This window comes from Cystoisospora suis (genome assembly GCF_002600585.1).
Source record: "Cystoisospora suis strain Wien I chromosome Unknown contig_1917, whole genome shotgun sequence".
NCBI lineage: Eukaryota > Apicomplexa > Conoidasida > Eucoccidiorida > Sarcocystidae > Cystoisospora > Cystoisospora suis.
In genome coordinates this window covers 8,400-21,636 of record NW_027154717.1, presented here as the reverse complement: position 1 = coordinate 21,636, position 13,237 = coordinate 8,400, and the positions used below count along the sequence as shown (strand labels likewise).

General features: G+C 46.7%; 2 protein-coding genes across 2 annotated transcripts; both read left to right on the top strand.

Moving 5' to 3' along the window:
• The first annotated feature begins 21 nt into the window (after nucleotides 1–21).
• CSUI_004176 (uncharacterized protein) lies at nucleotides 22–1,258 on the top strand. The gene has a single exon (XM_068064369.1). It carries the CDS (start codon nucleotides 53–55, stop codon nucleotides 290–292), a length of 240 nt encoding a protein of 79 aa, XP_067923656.1. The 5' UTR covers nucleotides 22–52; the 3' UTR covers nucleotides 293–1,258.
• Nucleotides 1,259–4,807: 3,549 nt separating this feature from the next.
• Nucleotides 4,808–13,195, top strand: CSUI_004175 (heat repeat-containing protein; the record flags this gene model as incomplete). The annotated part of the gene is made up of 2 exons (XM_068064368.1): nucleotides 4,808–12,311; nucleotides 12,915–13,195. Coding segments are annotated over 2 exons (7,785 nt in total), but the record flags the coding sequence as incomplete, so codon positions are not given.
• Nucleotides 13,196–13,237: the final 42 nt, after the last annotated feature.

Genomic DNA, 13,237 nt, shown 5'->3' with positions numbered 1-13,237 from the left:
CATTAGGGAGAAAATCACAGCCTGCTCGCCGCGATTGAGCGGTCTGGTAGAGATGAACCCGTCTTTTCTGAATGTTCCAGGCGAGAAGGCTGTGATTTTCTCCCTAATGCTATTGACTATGCATTTGTGCTTGCGGTTGTTTCCTCGATCACTCAAGAAAAGAGAGATGGAGATAGAGGAGAGAGCTGCAGGACTAGGCAGGAGTGGATGGGAGCCGGGGGCGGTGCATGCTCTGTCCGGCCGTCATCGTAATATCCATCTTTGGGGGTATAGTACTACTCAAGTCAGGTGACTATTCAAGCTAGTATTGAAGCAGTGGATTTGACGTTCAGCAGTTTTCTATTTTTAGTTGATCTCTCTCATGTCCCGGGCCCAGCAGGAAGGTCCGGAGGAGGTAGCTGGCTGGCTGGGTGGATGCGAAGACATTTTTTTTCCTCGCAAGAAAACTTGTGACAGACAAGAGACCATCCATCTATCTGTCTGTCTTTCTATGCGTTCACTCATTCTCGCTGAGAGAATTCTTCTTCTATCAAACCTTCCTGTTCACACACCCCAACATACGATGAAAACTGGATGAAGAAGTGTCGTGTTGCAACTAGGCTCGCTGCGCTTCTCGTTTATCTCTCTGGGAGTTTTTCTGTTGAGTTATGAAGAAGATTTCTTCACTATAATACAGAAGGAACAGTCAAGATTTTGCGCCGGGTGATTTTCATCAATCAGTCTGGGCTAGCAGGACGAATTTGTGGTGGACTCTGACAGGAGGTCTTGAGCCTGTGGACCGAGTCGTTTTCCTGTGTAGACGTTTTTTCTTGTTTCGAAGGCCGGGCTGCCTCCGGTTTCGCAACAGTGCAAAAAGTGACTCTGACCCAACTGAGTTCGCTTCTTGATGAGTCGAGCCAATTGCTTGCTTGGTGTCTGTCTGTAGTGTCTACTTTTTCGTGCTGTCAACCGTCAGCTAACTCGTGTGTTTACTGAAGGCGTCGGCGGGTATATATGAGTGGAAAGAAGGAAAAAACAGGCACAGAGAAAGAGATTACCCCTTTACCCTAGGAATGATAGTAAGACAGTGAGACCGCCTCATTTGACGCAGTGTTGTCAGTCCTTTCTGAGAAGCCTGCTGGGTACGGGGCGGATGGTTGAGGGGGGTACGGGTGGATCCGGACGAAACCTTTCAAATTGCATTCGGGATGATGGAAGTCTCGTCATGGGTGTTCGTGAAGCTCTTGTTTACCATATGAATCTGTCGGAAGGTCGAGTTTTTGTGGTTTACCTTCTTGTAAAGGTCTTTCGCCGATTAACCGAGGGGTCTTGGATTTCAAGGAACCCGAGAAAACCTTTCTGCGGATCGTTTCTTTTCCGATGGATGCCCTAGACACAACTAGTCTGGTGTATTATACCCCTACCCGGTAGAGCAGCGACTGAGACCACTGATGGTGGAGTGTCAACTGACACGCGCTCTCAGCCAGACGGGTGCATGCGGGAAACACAGAGGAGCCTTGAAAGCCTTGGAAGGTCGGTTTCCAGCTCCGGCTGGAAAGACAGGAGTGACGCGATCGGCAGCAGTTGACAACAGGCCGGAGAGATACACTGTAAACAGCCCATTTCAAAGAAGCGAACCCAACGTAGTTATGCTCTCCTGAGCCACGCCGTTGAACTTCACGCAGTTGTTCCCCATCGACCTAGAGCGCATCGAAAGCCATCATACAGGATGTCAGTGAAACCGAAGTGAGGCAGAGGGTCTTCCCTCTCAAAGTTCTCAACGGCATCTCCTTGTGAGATAGTCATGGTGTCCCTATGAGCCGACATAGTGTGAACAACTAACGAAGCAGTCTATCTGTCGTTGACTTAACCCACTCCAAACAGCTTTCAATTTGGTGACTGATAGGCACTCAGTGCTTGCGTTTTCTCAGACACCCGCAGATTACTGAAGCTTCTTTGTTTTGTCTTTTCCAGCCAGAGAAGGGCGCAGTTACTAGCTGATACTCTGTGGTCTTGAGGGTCAGACGCTTGACTGGAGGGCGCCATCAAAACAAAGGGCGGACCCCTGACACGTTAGCGCAAGTGAGGTCCTAAAAAGAAGGGACAGAGGGGCCGGGGAGATGTGTCACCGCTTAACTTGCTTCGGAAGAACGTACTGACACCAGGCCGCTACTCAGGGGACCTAGCAGCGCTCCCGGCGTGGGCGCTGAGAAGGCGTCTTCCGTTACAGCAGTAAGAGCATGGGAAACCATGCAGTTAGATCGTGTCGAAAGGATTTTACCCCGTCCGACAGGGGGATACATCGGTGCCTCAGCCTCTGCTTTAGAGAGAGAGGAGAGACTTACGGCCAAGAGGACTCCCGCCATCTGTAGGGTTGTTGGTGCTTTGCCCGGTGTGTAGCTTCCTTCTCTCAACACACTGGACGGCTGGCAGCATGTGAACTCAATACTACTGCTGGCTGCTGGTCCAGCCAGAACTTGCTAAGAATTGATCTTGGTCTTGGAAGAAGATGAGCCCCTCCAGTGACCGCATAAAGACATTCGCATTTATCCCACTTCTTCAACGTCAGGTCTGCTAAACTCTCCCACGCTAAAGATGGATGCTTCTCCGAACGTAGAGAGCTCGCTGTGCTGTCCCGCCGTCTGGCCCACCAGAATACTTGCATGCATGCAGACAGCAATCGATGGCGTGCATGCAACAAAATCGAGAGGAAGTATCCACAACTCAAAGAAAGGAGATCTTATTGCGGCCTTGTTCCTCATTGGTTCCGGACCTCAGTCACCAGCAATGCCTTCAGTTCTCCTGGAGGTGAGACAACACTCTGAAGTTGTTAATCTCGTCTGGAGGTGGCTCGGCGCCTCCCAGCCTCGACATGCTCGATTTGAAGGGGGGGAGGGGGGCTGTCGATTCAGGCAAGCTAGTTAATTAACTGTCCCTTTGTATCGTATGACTTTCTTTTTTTCTCTTTGGCGGGGTGCTTCGCTCCTTCCGACTTCAATCTCTTCCGGCTTCCATGGAGATACTTCTTACCTGTCCGAAATTACGGTCCGCTTAGGCTCTTCGCCCTAAGGGTAAGATAGCTTGTTTATCTTTGTCTCCTCCTTCGCTCACATGGGCTATACTCAGATCCTCTCACACAATGGAATCACATCCCTTGTCTTCTCGCACTCCTGTCCTTCCAGGAGGGCCGTCAGATCACCCTCCTGGCCCGGGAGCTGATCGGCTTTCTGTCGAGCCAAGTCACCGATCATCCGTGCAGCAATCACCTTTTCTTTCTGTTGATAAACATGCACCAAGTCCTCAAGAAGAAGCAAAGAACTCTCTCCAAGAAAGTTGTCTCAGCTGGCTATATTGGTGGAGTGACACTTCAAGGCTTTTACCATCTCCAAGTAGCCAACGTCTATTACACGTCCTAAAACACTTTGGTTCTCTTCATCGTCATTCATCCGATTCTTCGCCTCTCATTAAAGATTTCCAAGTTCTGCAGGATCTCTGGGAAAGCCTTTTCGAACGTTCGGATTCCCTCACGACTCAAACCGTTCTTTTAAAACAGTTAGCCGATCACCTCTCTCGATGCGAAGCAATCTCAGCGCTTAAGAGAGACCATCTTAAGATCCCTCCTTCTACGGAAGCTAATCTTGCTTCTCACGACGGCTCCAAACCAACCATCGTTCGAAAGAACGTTGAAGACGTCTCTGATAGAAATCTAACTCCGGAGTATAGAACGGATACATGCACTGTATCAAAGATGAACCTTATGGAAGTTTTCTATACTCTCTTAGATGCTTTTCTAGAAATCCTCTTACAGTTACGAGCGCGTGGTCTTGGTGGAGGTGCTGGGAGTCGACAACATGTTGAACGCTGTTTAGCATCTCTTCTTTCTCCAAAGAAAGAGAATCGGACTGACAGCCCAAAGAAAGACTGCAAAAGTCACAGTGAAACCAACGACAATCGTTCAAGGAATTCTGACGCCTCACCATCATCATCAACTTCTGCTGTATGTACACCCGAGAAACAGGCTCATCATCAAGTCTCCAAGCACGGACAAGCAGCGCGCCATCTTTCCACTACCCAAACAACTGCCTTCCACCCCGATTCATCAAACATCTCAAATGAAGAACAAGAAGAAAACAGTTCTCCTTCTTTTTCTTCTCCTAAGGTCTCTAGATTGGATCCAATGCCTGAGAAGACGTCGACAAGTGAAGAATTGGATATAGAAGGACATCTCCTTCTCCATATGAAGGACTGGCAAGGCAACAGGCGTACCTTACTCGATCTCATTCACCGCCGAGAAGAAGAAACTTCTCCGCGAAAGTCTGAAGAGAAGAAGGAGAACCTTCTATGTCCCTTTTCTGTCTCTTCCTTCTCACCGACCTCTTTCTCGCCTTTCGATGGCTCTTCGCATGGTCTTCTCAAACAGCAAATCTACCTAGAAACATTGAGGCTAATTGTATCTCTTGAATCTCGTCTTCTCTTCTCTTACTTTCTACGACTTCACGAAACATCTTCTAAAGAAACACGAGAGAAAAAAGATGTCTTCAGCTCCGTCTTTACCGATGAAGGTGTCTGCTTGCTGTTAGCTCTATGTGGCTTAAGCCAAAGTACAAGTGGAGACATCATTCCTACGACGTCTCCATCTCCTGGCAAGAAAAACAGCTATCCTCTATCTACAGATTACTCCTGTAAGAAGTTTGAGTTTGCTGTGGACTACGACGATGCTCCTCTGTATATACACTCCCTCTCTCTCATCTGTTCCACGTGGTTACCTCAGCTGCTAGCTGACCACCGTCTCTGTTTCTTCTTGAGATATCTTCTCTTTTCTAGCCAGATGACTCGTCTTTCTTCTTCTTCTTCACCGGCAGTTGTAGTAGCAGGAGAGATGGTCGAGGAAGATACAGGGGTGAGGAAGAAGGACCTCCATGAAGTAAGAAGAATACGGGAAGGTCTCACCATCCACCAAGAAGAGAAAAGCCACGTCACTAGACATGCGATGAATACTCTCAACTGTACAGACAACAACACCCAACCTTCTCTTGAACCGAAGCCTTTCTCTTCTTCTTCTTCTTCGTCTTCCTCTTCTTCTATGTCTACTTCTCTTCCCTTACCGGAGACATCAAGCTTGGACCGCACACCTTTGGCTAGTAGCAGCTATCTTTCTTCTTTTTCATCTCCTGTGTCTCTGCAAGATGCTTTAGTTAACGAAGAAGAAGAAGGTGAGAAACAACAGAGGCCCAGTGAAGCTTCTCCCCTAGATCGTTCTCTTGGCTCTTTACTTGTTTCTCTAAGAAACCTTAGCTCTCCAGACTTCTTCATTGAGATGATCGAAACACATGAGCCGTTTGAAGTGCTTACAGAGACATGCACTCTGGTCGCTTGTTTGCTTGCCTTAGGTCAACAGCACCCCCCCTACCCCGCTCCAAACGATGGCTCCACTCCCTCTTCATCTCCCTCGTCGTCACCTTCCTCTCTCTCCTTCTTCTCTTCTTCTTCGTCGTTAGTTCCAATAGTAAAGGAAGTTTTCGGAGCTCTTCTTCCTTTCTATAGAGAGAATGATTCCTCGCAAAGACCACAGAAAGTTTCCGATGCTGGGGTGAAGAATGTCAAGGAGGTTATGAATGAAGAAGATCTCTTGGATCGAGAGAGACTTGAAGAAAACCATCTATCTGGAGAGATAGAAGATGAGCGATGGAGACTCTTTTCCAGAATCTCGATGAGAGGTAGACTGGGTCTCCTTAGATCACTCCTTCTTCTCATACGAAGAGAAAGAGAGATCTCTTCACAGCGAAAAGAGAATCTTCCAAGTTCAAATGATGTCCCGTCAGGGGGGGTCGCGTTAAAAGAACGGAAAGGAGTAGGTAAGAAACAGAAATCGGCGAGTGAAGGACCTGTTCTTTTCTCAGGTTCTGGTGTCTATACACCTGAGCTTAACATTCTTTTCGTGCATCTCATTCATTGTTTAACTATTACACAAGATATCCGTTGTAAGCGTGAAGCCCTTCTCCTTTTACAACAGCTTGTTGAGATGTCTACACCTGCTTGGCTAGTTGCCTCTCTTGAAGAGGAGACAGTCCCTCCTCATGAGACAGACTCACACCATCATCGAGATGACAAAAACACTCATCCAGCCATCGATACAGATGAACAGACATCGATTTCAGACCAAACGACCAACTCCACACGTACTCTCCCTTCTCCTCCTTCTCCTTCTACTCCTTCCTATCCTTCTATAGCGACCTCTTCTTGTCTACGTCCTTCTTCACTACCTCTGTCATCTACTTCTTGTTCATTGTCGTTCTTAGCAAAGGACTCGGGGGCGTCCTTTTCATCGTCGCCTTCTCTTTTCTCTCAGTCGAATCGATTCACTTTAGACAGAAATAGATCCACTCCTCCTTTGGATCTTCTGATTGATGCGAGTCTACGCTACTGGGCACATCCACAGAGGTGCGTCTCGCAAGTCGCGAGAAGCCTATGGGAGTCGCTTGTCTCCATCGGATGCCCTTCGTCTTATAGTCGGTTGTCTCTGACGAAGGGGGTTTCTTCATCTCTTGGAGAGAACGAAGAATCCCATGAAGGTATCTCTCATGGTAAGGGGAAGCTCTCCAAGAAGAGAAACGAAGATGCAGGTATAAATGCTCCTCCTCATTGTCTTGATGTGAAGAGGGAGAAGAAGAAGACGAAATCTGAGGCAGAAGAAAACCAGGAGAAAGAAGAGAAAAATAGGACAGACAACAGGCTCATTGGAGAAAGAATGATCTCTGCCACATCCCTACCATCATCGCCATCTATAGAGCTGTCGTATCGATTGGCTGTAGCTGTCTTCAGTTTACCTCCATTATATAAGAAAGCGAAGAATCTCGCACTTCTCTCTTTGTTACCTGTCATCGGAGTTCGATGGTTACTTCAATCGAAGCCCCGACTTCTTCATGAGCTTCTATCAGATATAGGCCACAACAGTCAGACTCGTGGGTCGGCTTTGAAACTCTTGGAGAAGATCTTTCATCTTCTTGTCTCTTTATCTCCATCTGAAGCCGATTCTTTTCTCCTATCACGACATACTAGACCCTCTGGATCGATAGGTTCTCATGACGTTTCTACAGAGACTTCCTCAGAGGCGAAAATAAATTCGGATGGAGATCCCACACTTGTGAAGAAGAAACATTCTCAACTTGGAGATGAAAACAATGAAGGGAAGTCTCGCGAAAGAACGGAAGAAAAAGAAGAAGAAAGAATGCGTAGATCCACACCAGCCATGGACAGAGAGATCATATCGTGTAGAACACAAGTGCAGAAAAAGAACGCACTTGATAAGACGCTTATGAGCGATAGAGAGAAGCTTTCAACGGCATCACCTTCACCTGGCGATGAGACGATGAAGAAGAAGGAGAATCTCTCTGTAGAGAAAGAAGGCCCTTCTATAGCTTTTCGTTCACTAGTCTTTCCTCTTCTTGTGGATGCCCTTCTCTGCCCTGAGAGATTTCTCCAAAGAATAGAAACTTCTCCCTCCTTCCTGTCCAACTGTCATCCATCAACTTCTTCTTCTTCTCATCTTCTTCTTCTTTCTCAATCTGACCCACCTGAAAGAGTCTCTACCTCTTCACCTAGTTTCTCTCCACCCCCATTGCCAATAGATTTTGACGCCATCTCATCTTCTTCTTCTTCGGAATTCTCAGAGAGAATCGCAACTTGTGTTTTACCTTTACTTCAAGTTGTAGATCCAAGAGGTCTTTCTCTCCTTCTTCAGCTTCTCCATGAGACAAGCCAACTCATGTATAGAGATGTAAGAAGATCGAGCTCTAACGGTCACTCTTTCATAGCAGCAGAACCCCACATAGAAGAAGAAGAAGAAGACAGTCATGAACGGCCAGATGGTGATGTAAGAAGAAGGTGTGAAGCCTCTGGTGGATATACACTCAAACCCCCGATCTCGCAGGCCTGTAGAAGAACAGATGCAGAGCCCCAGCGTCAAGACAGACAGAAGGAGAAACAACATGACGAAGAGAAAGAAGAAGAACTAGGAAGTACTATGAAGGCTAGATCTCATCGAAACAGTGAAAAAGAAGAAGATGATGATAGGGAGAAGAAGAAGGTAGTCGTCAGGTGGCTACCATGGACTGTGGGAGAGGCTGTGCTCTTAGGTGTAGCTTGGAAAGCTGGTCTTGTCTCTTGGGAGACATGCCTGACCAAGGGCAAGAAAACACGTAAGTCTCGATCGATCTCGAAGATGGGAGAGAAGAATCGAGCACTATCCTCACCTTCTTCTGCTCTCTCTTTGAAGACTGCTGCATCGCCAGCTGAGTTTCCGGGCTCGAGAGAAGCAGATGAAGTCTCCTGCAAGAATCCGAAAGCCATAGTAGCAGGTCATCTTCTCTCGGAGAAGACAAGGGCACCTCCTGAACTTACCTTGAAGGCTACAGGAGGTGATCTACAAGAGAAGCACGATAACCTTTCTACTCCTCCCAGCTCGCTCATCTCTCATGACGATCCTAGTGAGAACCCCACAAGCGAAAGTTGCTCTTCTTCTTCTGTCTTATCAACAGAAGAAGAAGAGGAAGAGGCCTTGCCGGCGATATCTCCGAAAGAGTGTGGCCTATATCTGTCTATTTCAGGTGTGAAGACGAATGGGAAGCCCCTATGTCTACGCATCCCCGTTCAACGTCTTCAACACGGTCTACTAAGTGGAGACGATCGTATACGTGACTCTCTCCTGAAGCTCTTGATTTCGTCGCGCCTCTCTACTGCTCCCCCTACACCTATAGAACTTCGTCTTCTTCTTCAAGTCTATCAGCATAGTAGTAATAGACATCCGTCCGCAGCCGCTCGAGCGGCTTTTCTTGATGCCTTTAAAAGGCTTCTTCAAAGAGCACGCGATGCCTATAGAAAAGTGTTGGCAGGAGCGACTGCGGCAGATCTCCAGAGAATCTTAAGGAGACGTAAGAGACGTAGTGTCATGGCTTTACCAGGACAGAACGCTCTCTCTCTATCAGGTTGTGCTTACGAGCAATCCCCCCCTTGTGGGTCTCTTCCCCTTTCTGAACGACACACGGAGAGGGAGAAGAACAAGAAAGTCTCTACTTTTAAGAAAGAAACAGAAGAGAAGATCTCTTCTTCTGATGCATGCGATCGAGTGGAGGTCACCACGAAGAAGCCTGGACCTTTCTCTCATGTCTCTATGGAGAGGCAGCTTTGTCGTCAACAAGGAGACAAGGGAGAGAAAGAAGAAGAAGAAAATGAACAAGAGAAGGAAGGAGACGAAGAAGAGGCTTCTTTGGAGTCGTTTCTGATCTTTTTGAAAGAACTTCATGAGACAGCGCTCTTGCAATGTCTCCCGTCTACACCTCCAGATCGCCAACAGACAGGAGCGACGATTCTGATCTTTCTGTATGATCTATGGGGCTCCCATCTTCCTAAAGATCTCAGGAAAGGAAGTAGCTGTGCGAATTCCGCAATCGCTTCAGCTGTAGCTACAGCAGCAGGAGCATCACCAGCCCCCAAGACGCGGGGATCTCTTCAAGTAGGAAGGAGGCATAGGGAGGATAAAAATGCGGGGAGCGATGCAGCTCTCAACGTCAGATCAGAGACATTTCAAAGCCACACAATGAACAAGAAGAGAAGTCAGCAAGGCAAAGCAAGTCCTTCTTCTCCTCAGTATGGCTGCGCAGTTGCAGAGGCCCTAGGCTTCTATTCGAGCGAAGTTAAAGCACAGCTCGCTGGAATGCTTGCAAGCCCTTGGTCAAGACAGCGCGAGTCTGCCTATACAATTCTCAAGCTCTTTCCTCATAACGATGATTATTCTTACTATTATTCTCCCCCGTGTTCTTTTTCTTCATCTTCTTCTCTCTCTTCTTGTAATCTGTCTGTTTCGGCAGATCTCCTTCTCTCTTCGAAGTCTCACCCCTCCTTCTCTTCTTCTTCTTCTTCATCTCTTGGCCACCAGCCTGTTTCTCCAGCTATCACTATAACGTCTCTCGGCACCTCAAAACAGGCTGGAGAGGAGAGCTTCCGCAACTCAATGAAGAAAGAAAGAGACGAAGATGCTAATCGAAGGCTGTCTCAAAACGTTCTTTCTTCATTTCCAGACCGCGACCAACAGGAATCGAACAATTACCCACTTCATACAAGAGACAGTGACGACCACCAGGATGTAGACTTCAATGAAAGATCTCACGGGGGAGATTCTTCTCTTCTTCTTCTTCCCTCTTCTTCTTCTCTTTGTCTTCATCGTCTTTCAGCGAGAATTCATGACGCTGTTTTGCTATTACATAGTATAAGAGAATGTGACTTCTCAGCTGGATCTTCATCTCTTGCTCTCCTCTTTAGACAGGTCTATGTAGAGCCTCTTAAAGAAAGTCTTCTTCTCTCAGACACCAACGACAGAAGCAGAGAAGGGGACCTCCGGATGGCGAAGAAGAAAACGCATAAAGATGATCTTGTTCATTCACTCAGATCTAAAGAAGACATCCTGGTGAATCTGGATCAAAGAAAAGAGAGAAAGGACGACATCAGAAAACAGCTTGACAAGTTCCAAGAGAAAAGGATCTTCTTGGAGACTTCAACTCCTTCTCATCCATCCGTTCTTTCAGGAAGAACAAGGGATGAAAATCCCCTATCCCATCCTTCTTTCCTCCATTCACGCGACAGAAAGCACAACGGGAAGCCTCTTCCGACCTATGCTTCTTATTCTCCTCGGCGTGGAGTTCTTATTGCTGAGCTACTTAGATCTTCTTTACGCAAAGAGACTTTCTCATCTTCACCCCGAGAAACGTCCCTCTTCGCATCCTCTTCTTCGTCTTCTCCCGCCAAGTCATCTTCTCTTACGAAGAAGGAGAGTTCGATGATAAGAGAGAAAGACCCTGAAGACGACGTTTCTCTTGCGATTCCTTTCCCTCTGAAGGGGGAAATTAGAATGGTGTCGACAACACGAGACTTGTATAGACTTATGTGTGTATTGCTTGAAGCAGGGAAAGAAAGACTTATAGCTCTACAAGGATACGCACGTCTCTCTGCTGAATCATCAGATGCATGCGTTCATGGTCTGCTATTCACTCTCGCAAAGTTACTTGAAGATCTCCCGTCTCTCGAAACCATCCTAACTCATCTATCTTCCTCTCTTGTACTCCTTCCCTCACAGCCTATCTTCTCTTCCTTCCATCAAAGATGCGGGTCGTCTAAAGGGCAGTCAGCAACCTCTTCAGGGGATGAAGAAGACCGAAGACTCCATGAAGGGGATGCTCGCAAGGAGGGCCTCTACCTCCAGAAGATCCAGGAGAAGGTCCTACCGAGGCATAACGATAGCTGCGAAAGAACAACAGAAAGAAGAAGTCTCCTTCCTACGAGTAGTCGCAAGAGTGAAGGGGATGAGAGGAGCTTCTCGGGTGAGTGTATACTTGCCAAGGAAGAAAACGAAATTGGTCGAGAGATGCAGTCGAATAGATATCAAAGAATGACGAGCAAGGAGCATCCTGTGACGAAAAAAGCACATGAAGACCAAGAAGAAGAAGAAGAAAAGGTAGGAGGAGGAGAAGAAGAAGATGTCTTGGCTGTGATGAGAAAAGTGGTCAGTGGGAAAGAATGGCGAAAGTTGATATGCGAGTTGTTCGATCTGCTCGTAGGTATATGCAGCAGTATGTTCTATGTCATTGCTGAAGGCTCTGATAGCGTCATGGTCAATCCTGTATGGGCGCAAAGAAAGCAAGACCCTTCGTCTTCTTCATCTTTTTCATCTTCTCTTCGTAATCGAGAGAAGCAAGAAAGGACATTCGAAGGAGAGGAGAAGGGAAGGAGTTCTTCTTCTCAGGGCGAGATAGGCCAAGGCTCTTTTTCAAAGGAAGAAGAAGGAGAAGACTCTATCTCTTCTTCTTCTTCTTCTTTGTGTGTCACTTCAAGCCCTCCATTTCGGGTGGATTGTCGAGGCCATCCTCTCTTACCAAGACGTCCAAGGAATGAAAAGGAAGAAGAAATCAGAAAAGAGAAAGAAGACAAGGGGGAGAATGAAGACTGTTCTTCTTCATTTTCTCATCGCGAAGACGATCACCAAGAGAAGAGCCAAGCCCTTTCCTTAGATAGAGAGATGGATGAGAATGAATGTGAAGAATCTTTACTAGCTGTGCGTGGCTGGATAACTATCAAAGCAGCCGCTGCATGCATTTCTTCTCTCCTTGAATGGGTCCCTTTTCCGACGGAGTCTCAAGATGAAAGAGAAGGAAAAGACACACGAGAAAGAACAGCGGTCTCATCACCCCTCGCGAAAGATATGATCGACATTGTAACTCCTTCTCAATTAAATGCTGCTGGACGTCGCTTACTTCACTTTCTCCTCTCCTGTAGACACCCTGGTAAGATACGACAAGAAGACAGGGAGAAGAATAAGACGAGGAGGGAGAACACATGTCTTCTCTCTTCGACAGAAAGAAAGAAAGAAAGAGATAGAAGTCGAAAAGGAAGAAGAGGTACTCTTATGAAGTTGGTATCTGGTCTTTAGTCGTACGTCGTTTGTTCTTTCTTTCTCTTTCTCTCTCTGTCTTTTTCTCTTGTCTCTTTTCAGTATATGGGGGACAGTCTCGCCTTTGATGAGAGGCTTAGACAAGAGCCTCGAAAGAGCCATAGACAGGGGAACCCCTGGGGGAGAGCTGCAGGTGTACATACACAGATAGATCTCTCTGGTGGATTCAACATGAAGAACAATCTATCTGCCTAAATGTCTCTCTAGAGGTCTTCACTTATATCAAGCTATTATCTTGTCGGGAATCTTTTGGAGTTGTCATATACTCTCAGTGAGTGAAGAGGAAAGGATCTATCTTTAATCTATCTTTAATCTATCTATCCATCTATCTATCTTTAATCTGTTGACCTATTTTTAATGTATCTATCTTTGATCTATCTATCTTGTATGTTTGGAATGTCCTCCCTTGGCGTCTTTCTTTCCTCTTTGTTGACAGGCGCTATGGATAGCCTATTTGAATGTTTATCTTCTCTAAGTCGGCGGCTCTTATCATCTCCATCTCGTCTTCTTCAGTCTCTTCCCCGTTCATGGCTCGATAGCCTGCTTCTTCTTCTTGTCCCTCCGTCCATTCTTACATCGTCAAAGCAGTCTCTTCTCTCATCCCAAGAGAAGTTAGACAAGACTTCTCTCGCAAAGACCACCCATGAAAAAGAGAAAGAGAAAGATGATGAAAAAGAAGAAGAAGAAGTAAAGAGCTTTTCATCGCAGACAAAGGAGAAGATCAAGAAGAAGAAGGAGAATTGCACGAAGAAAGACAAT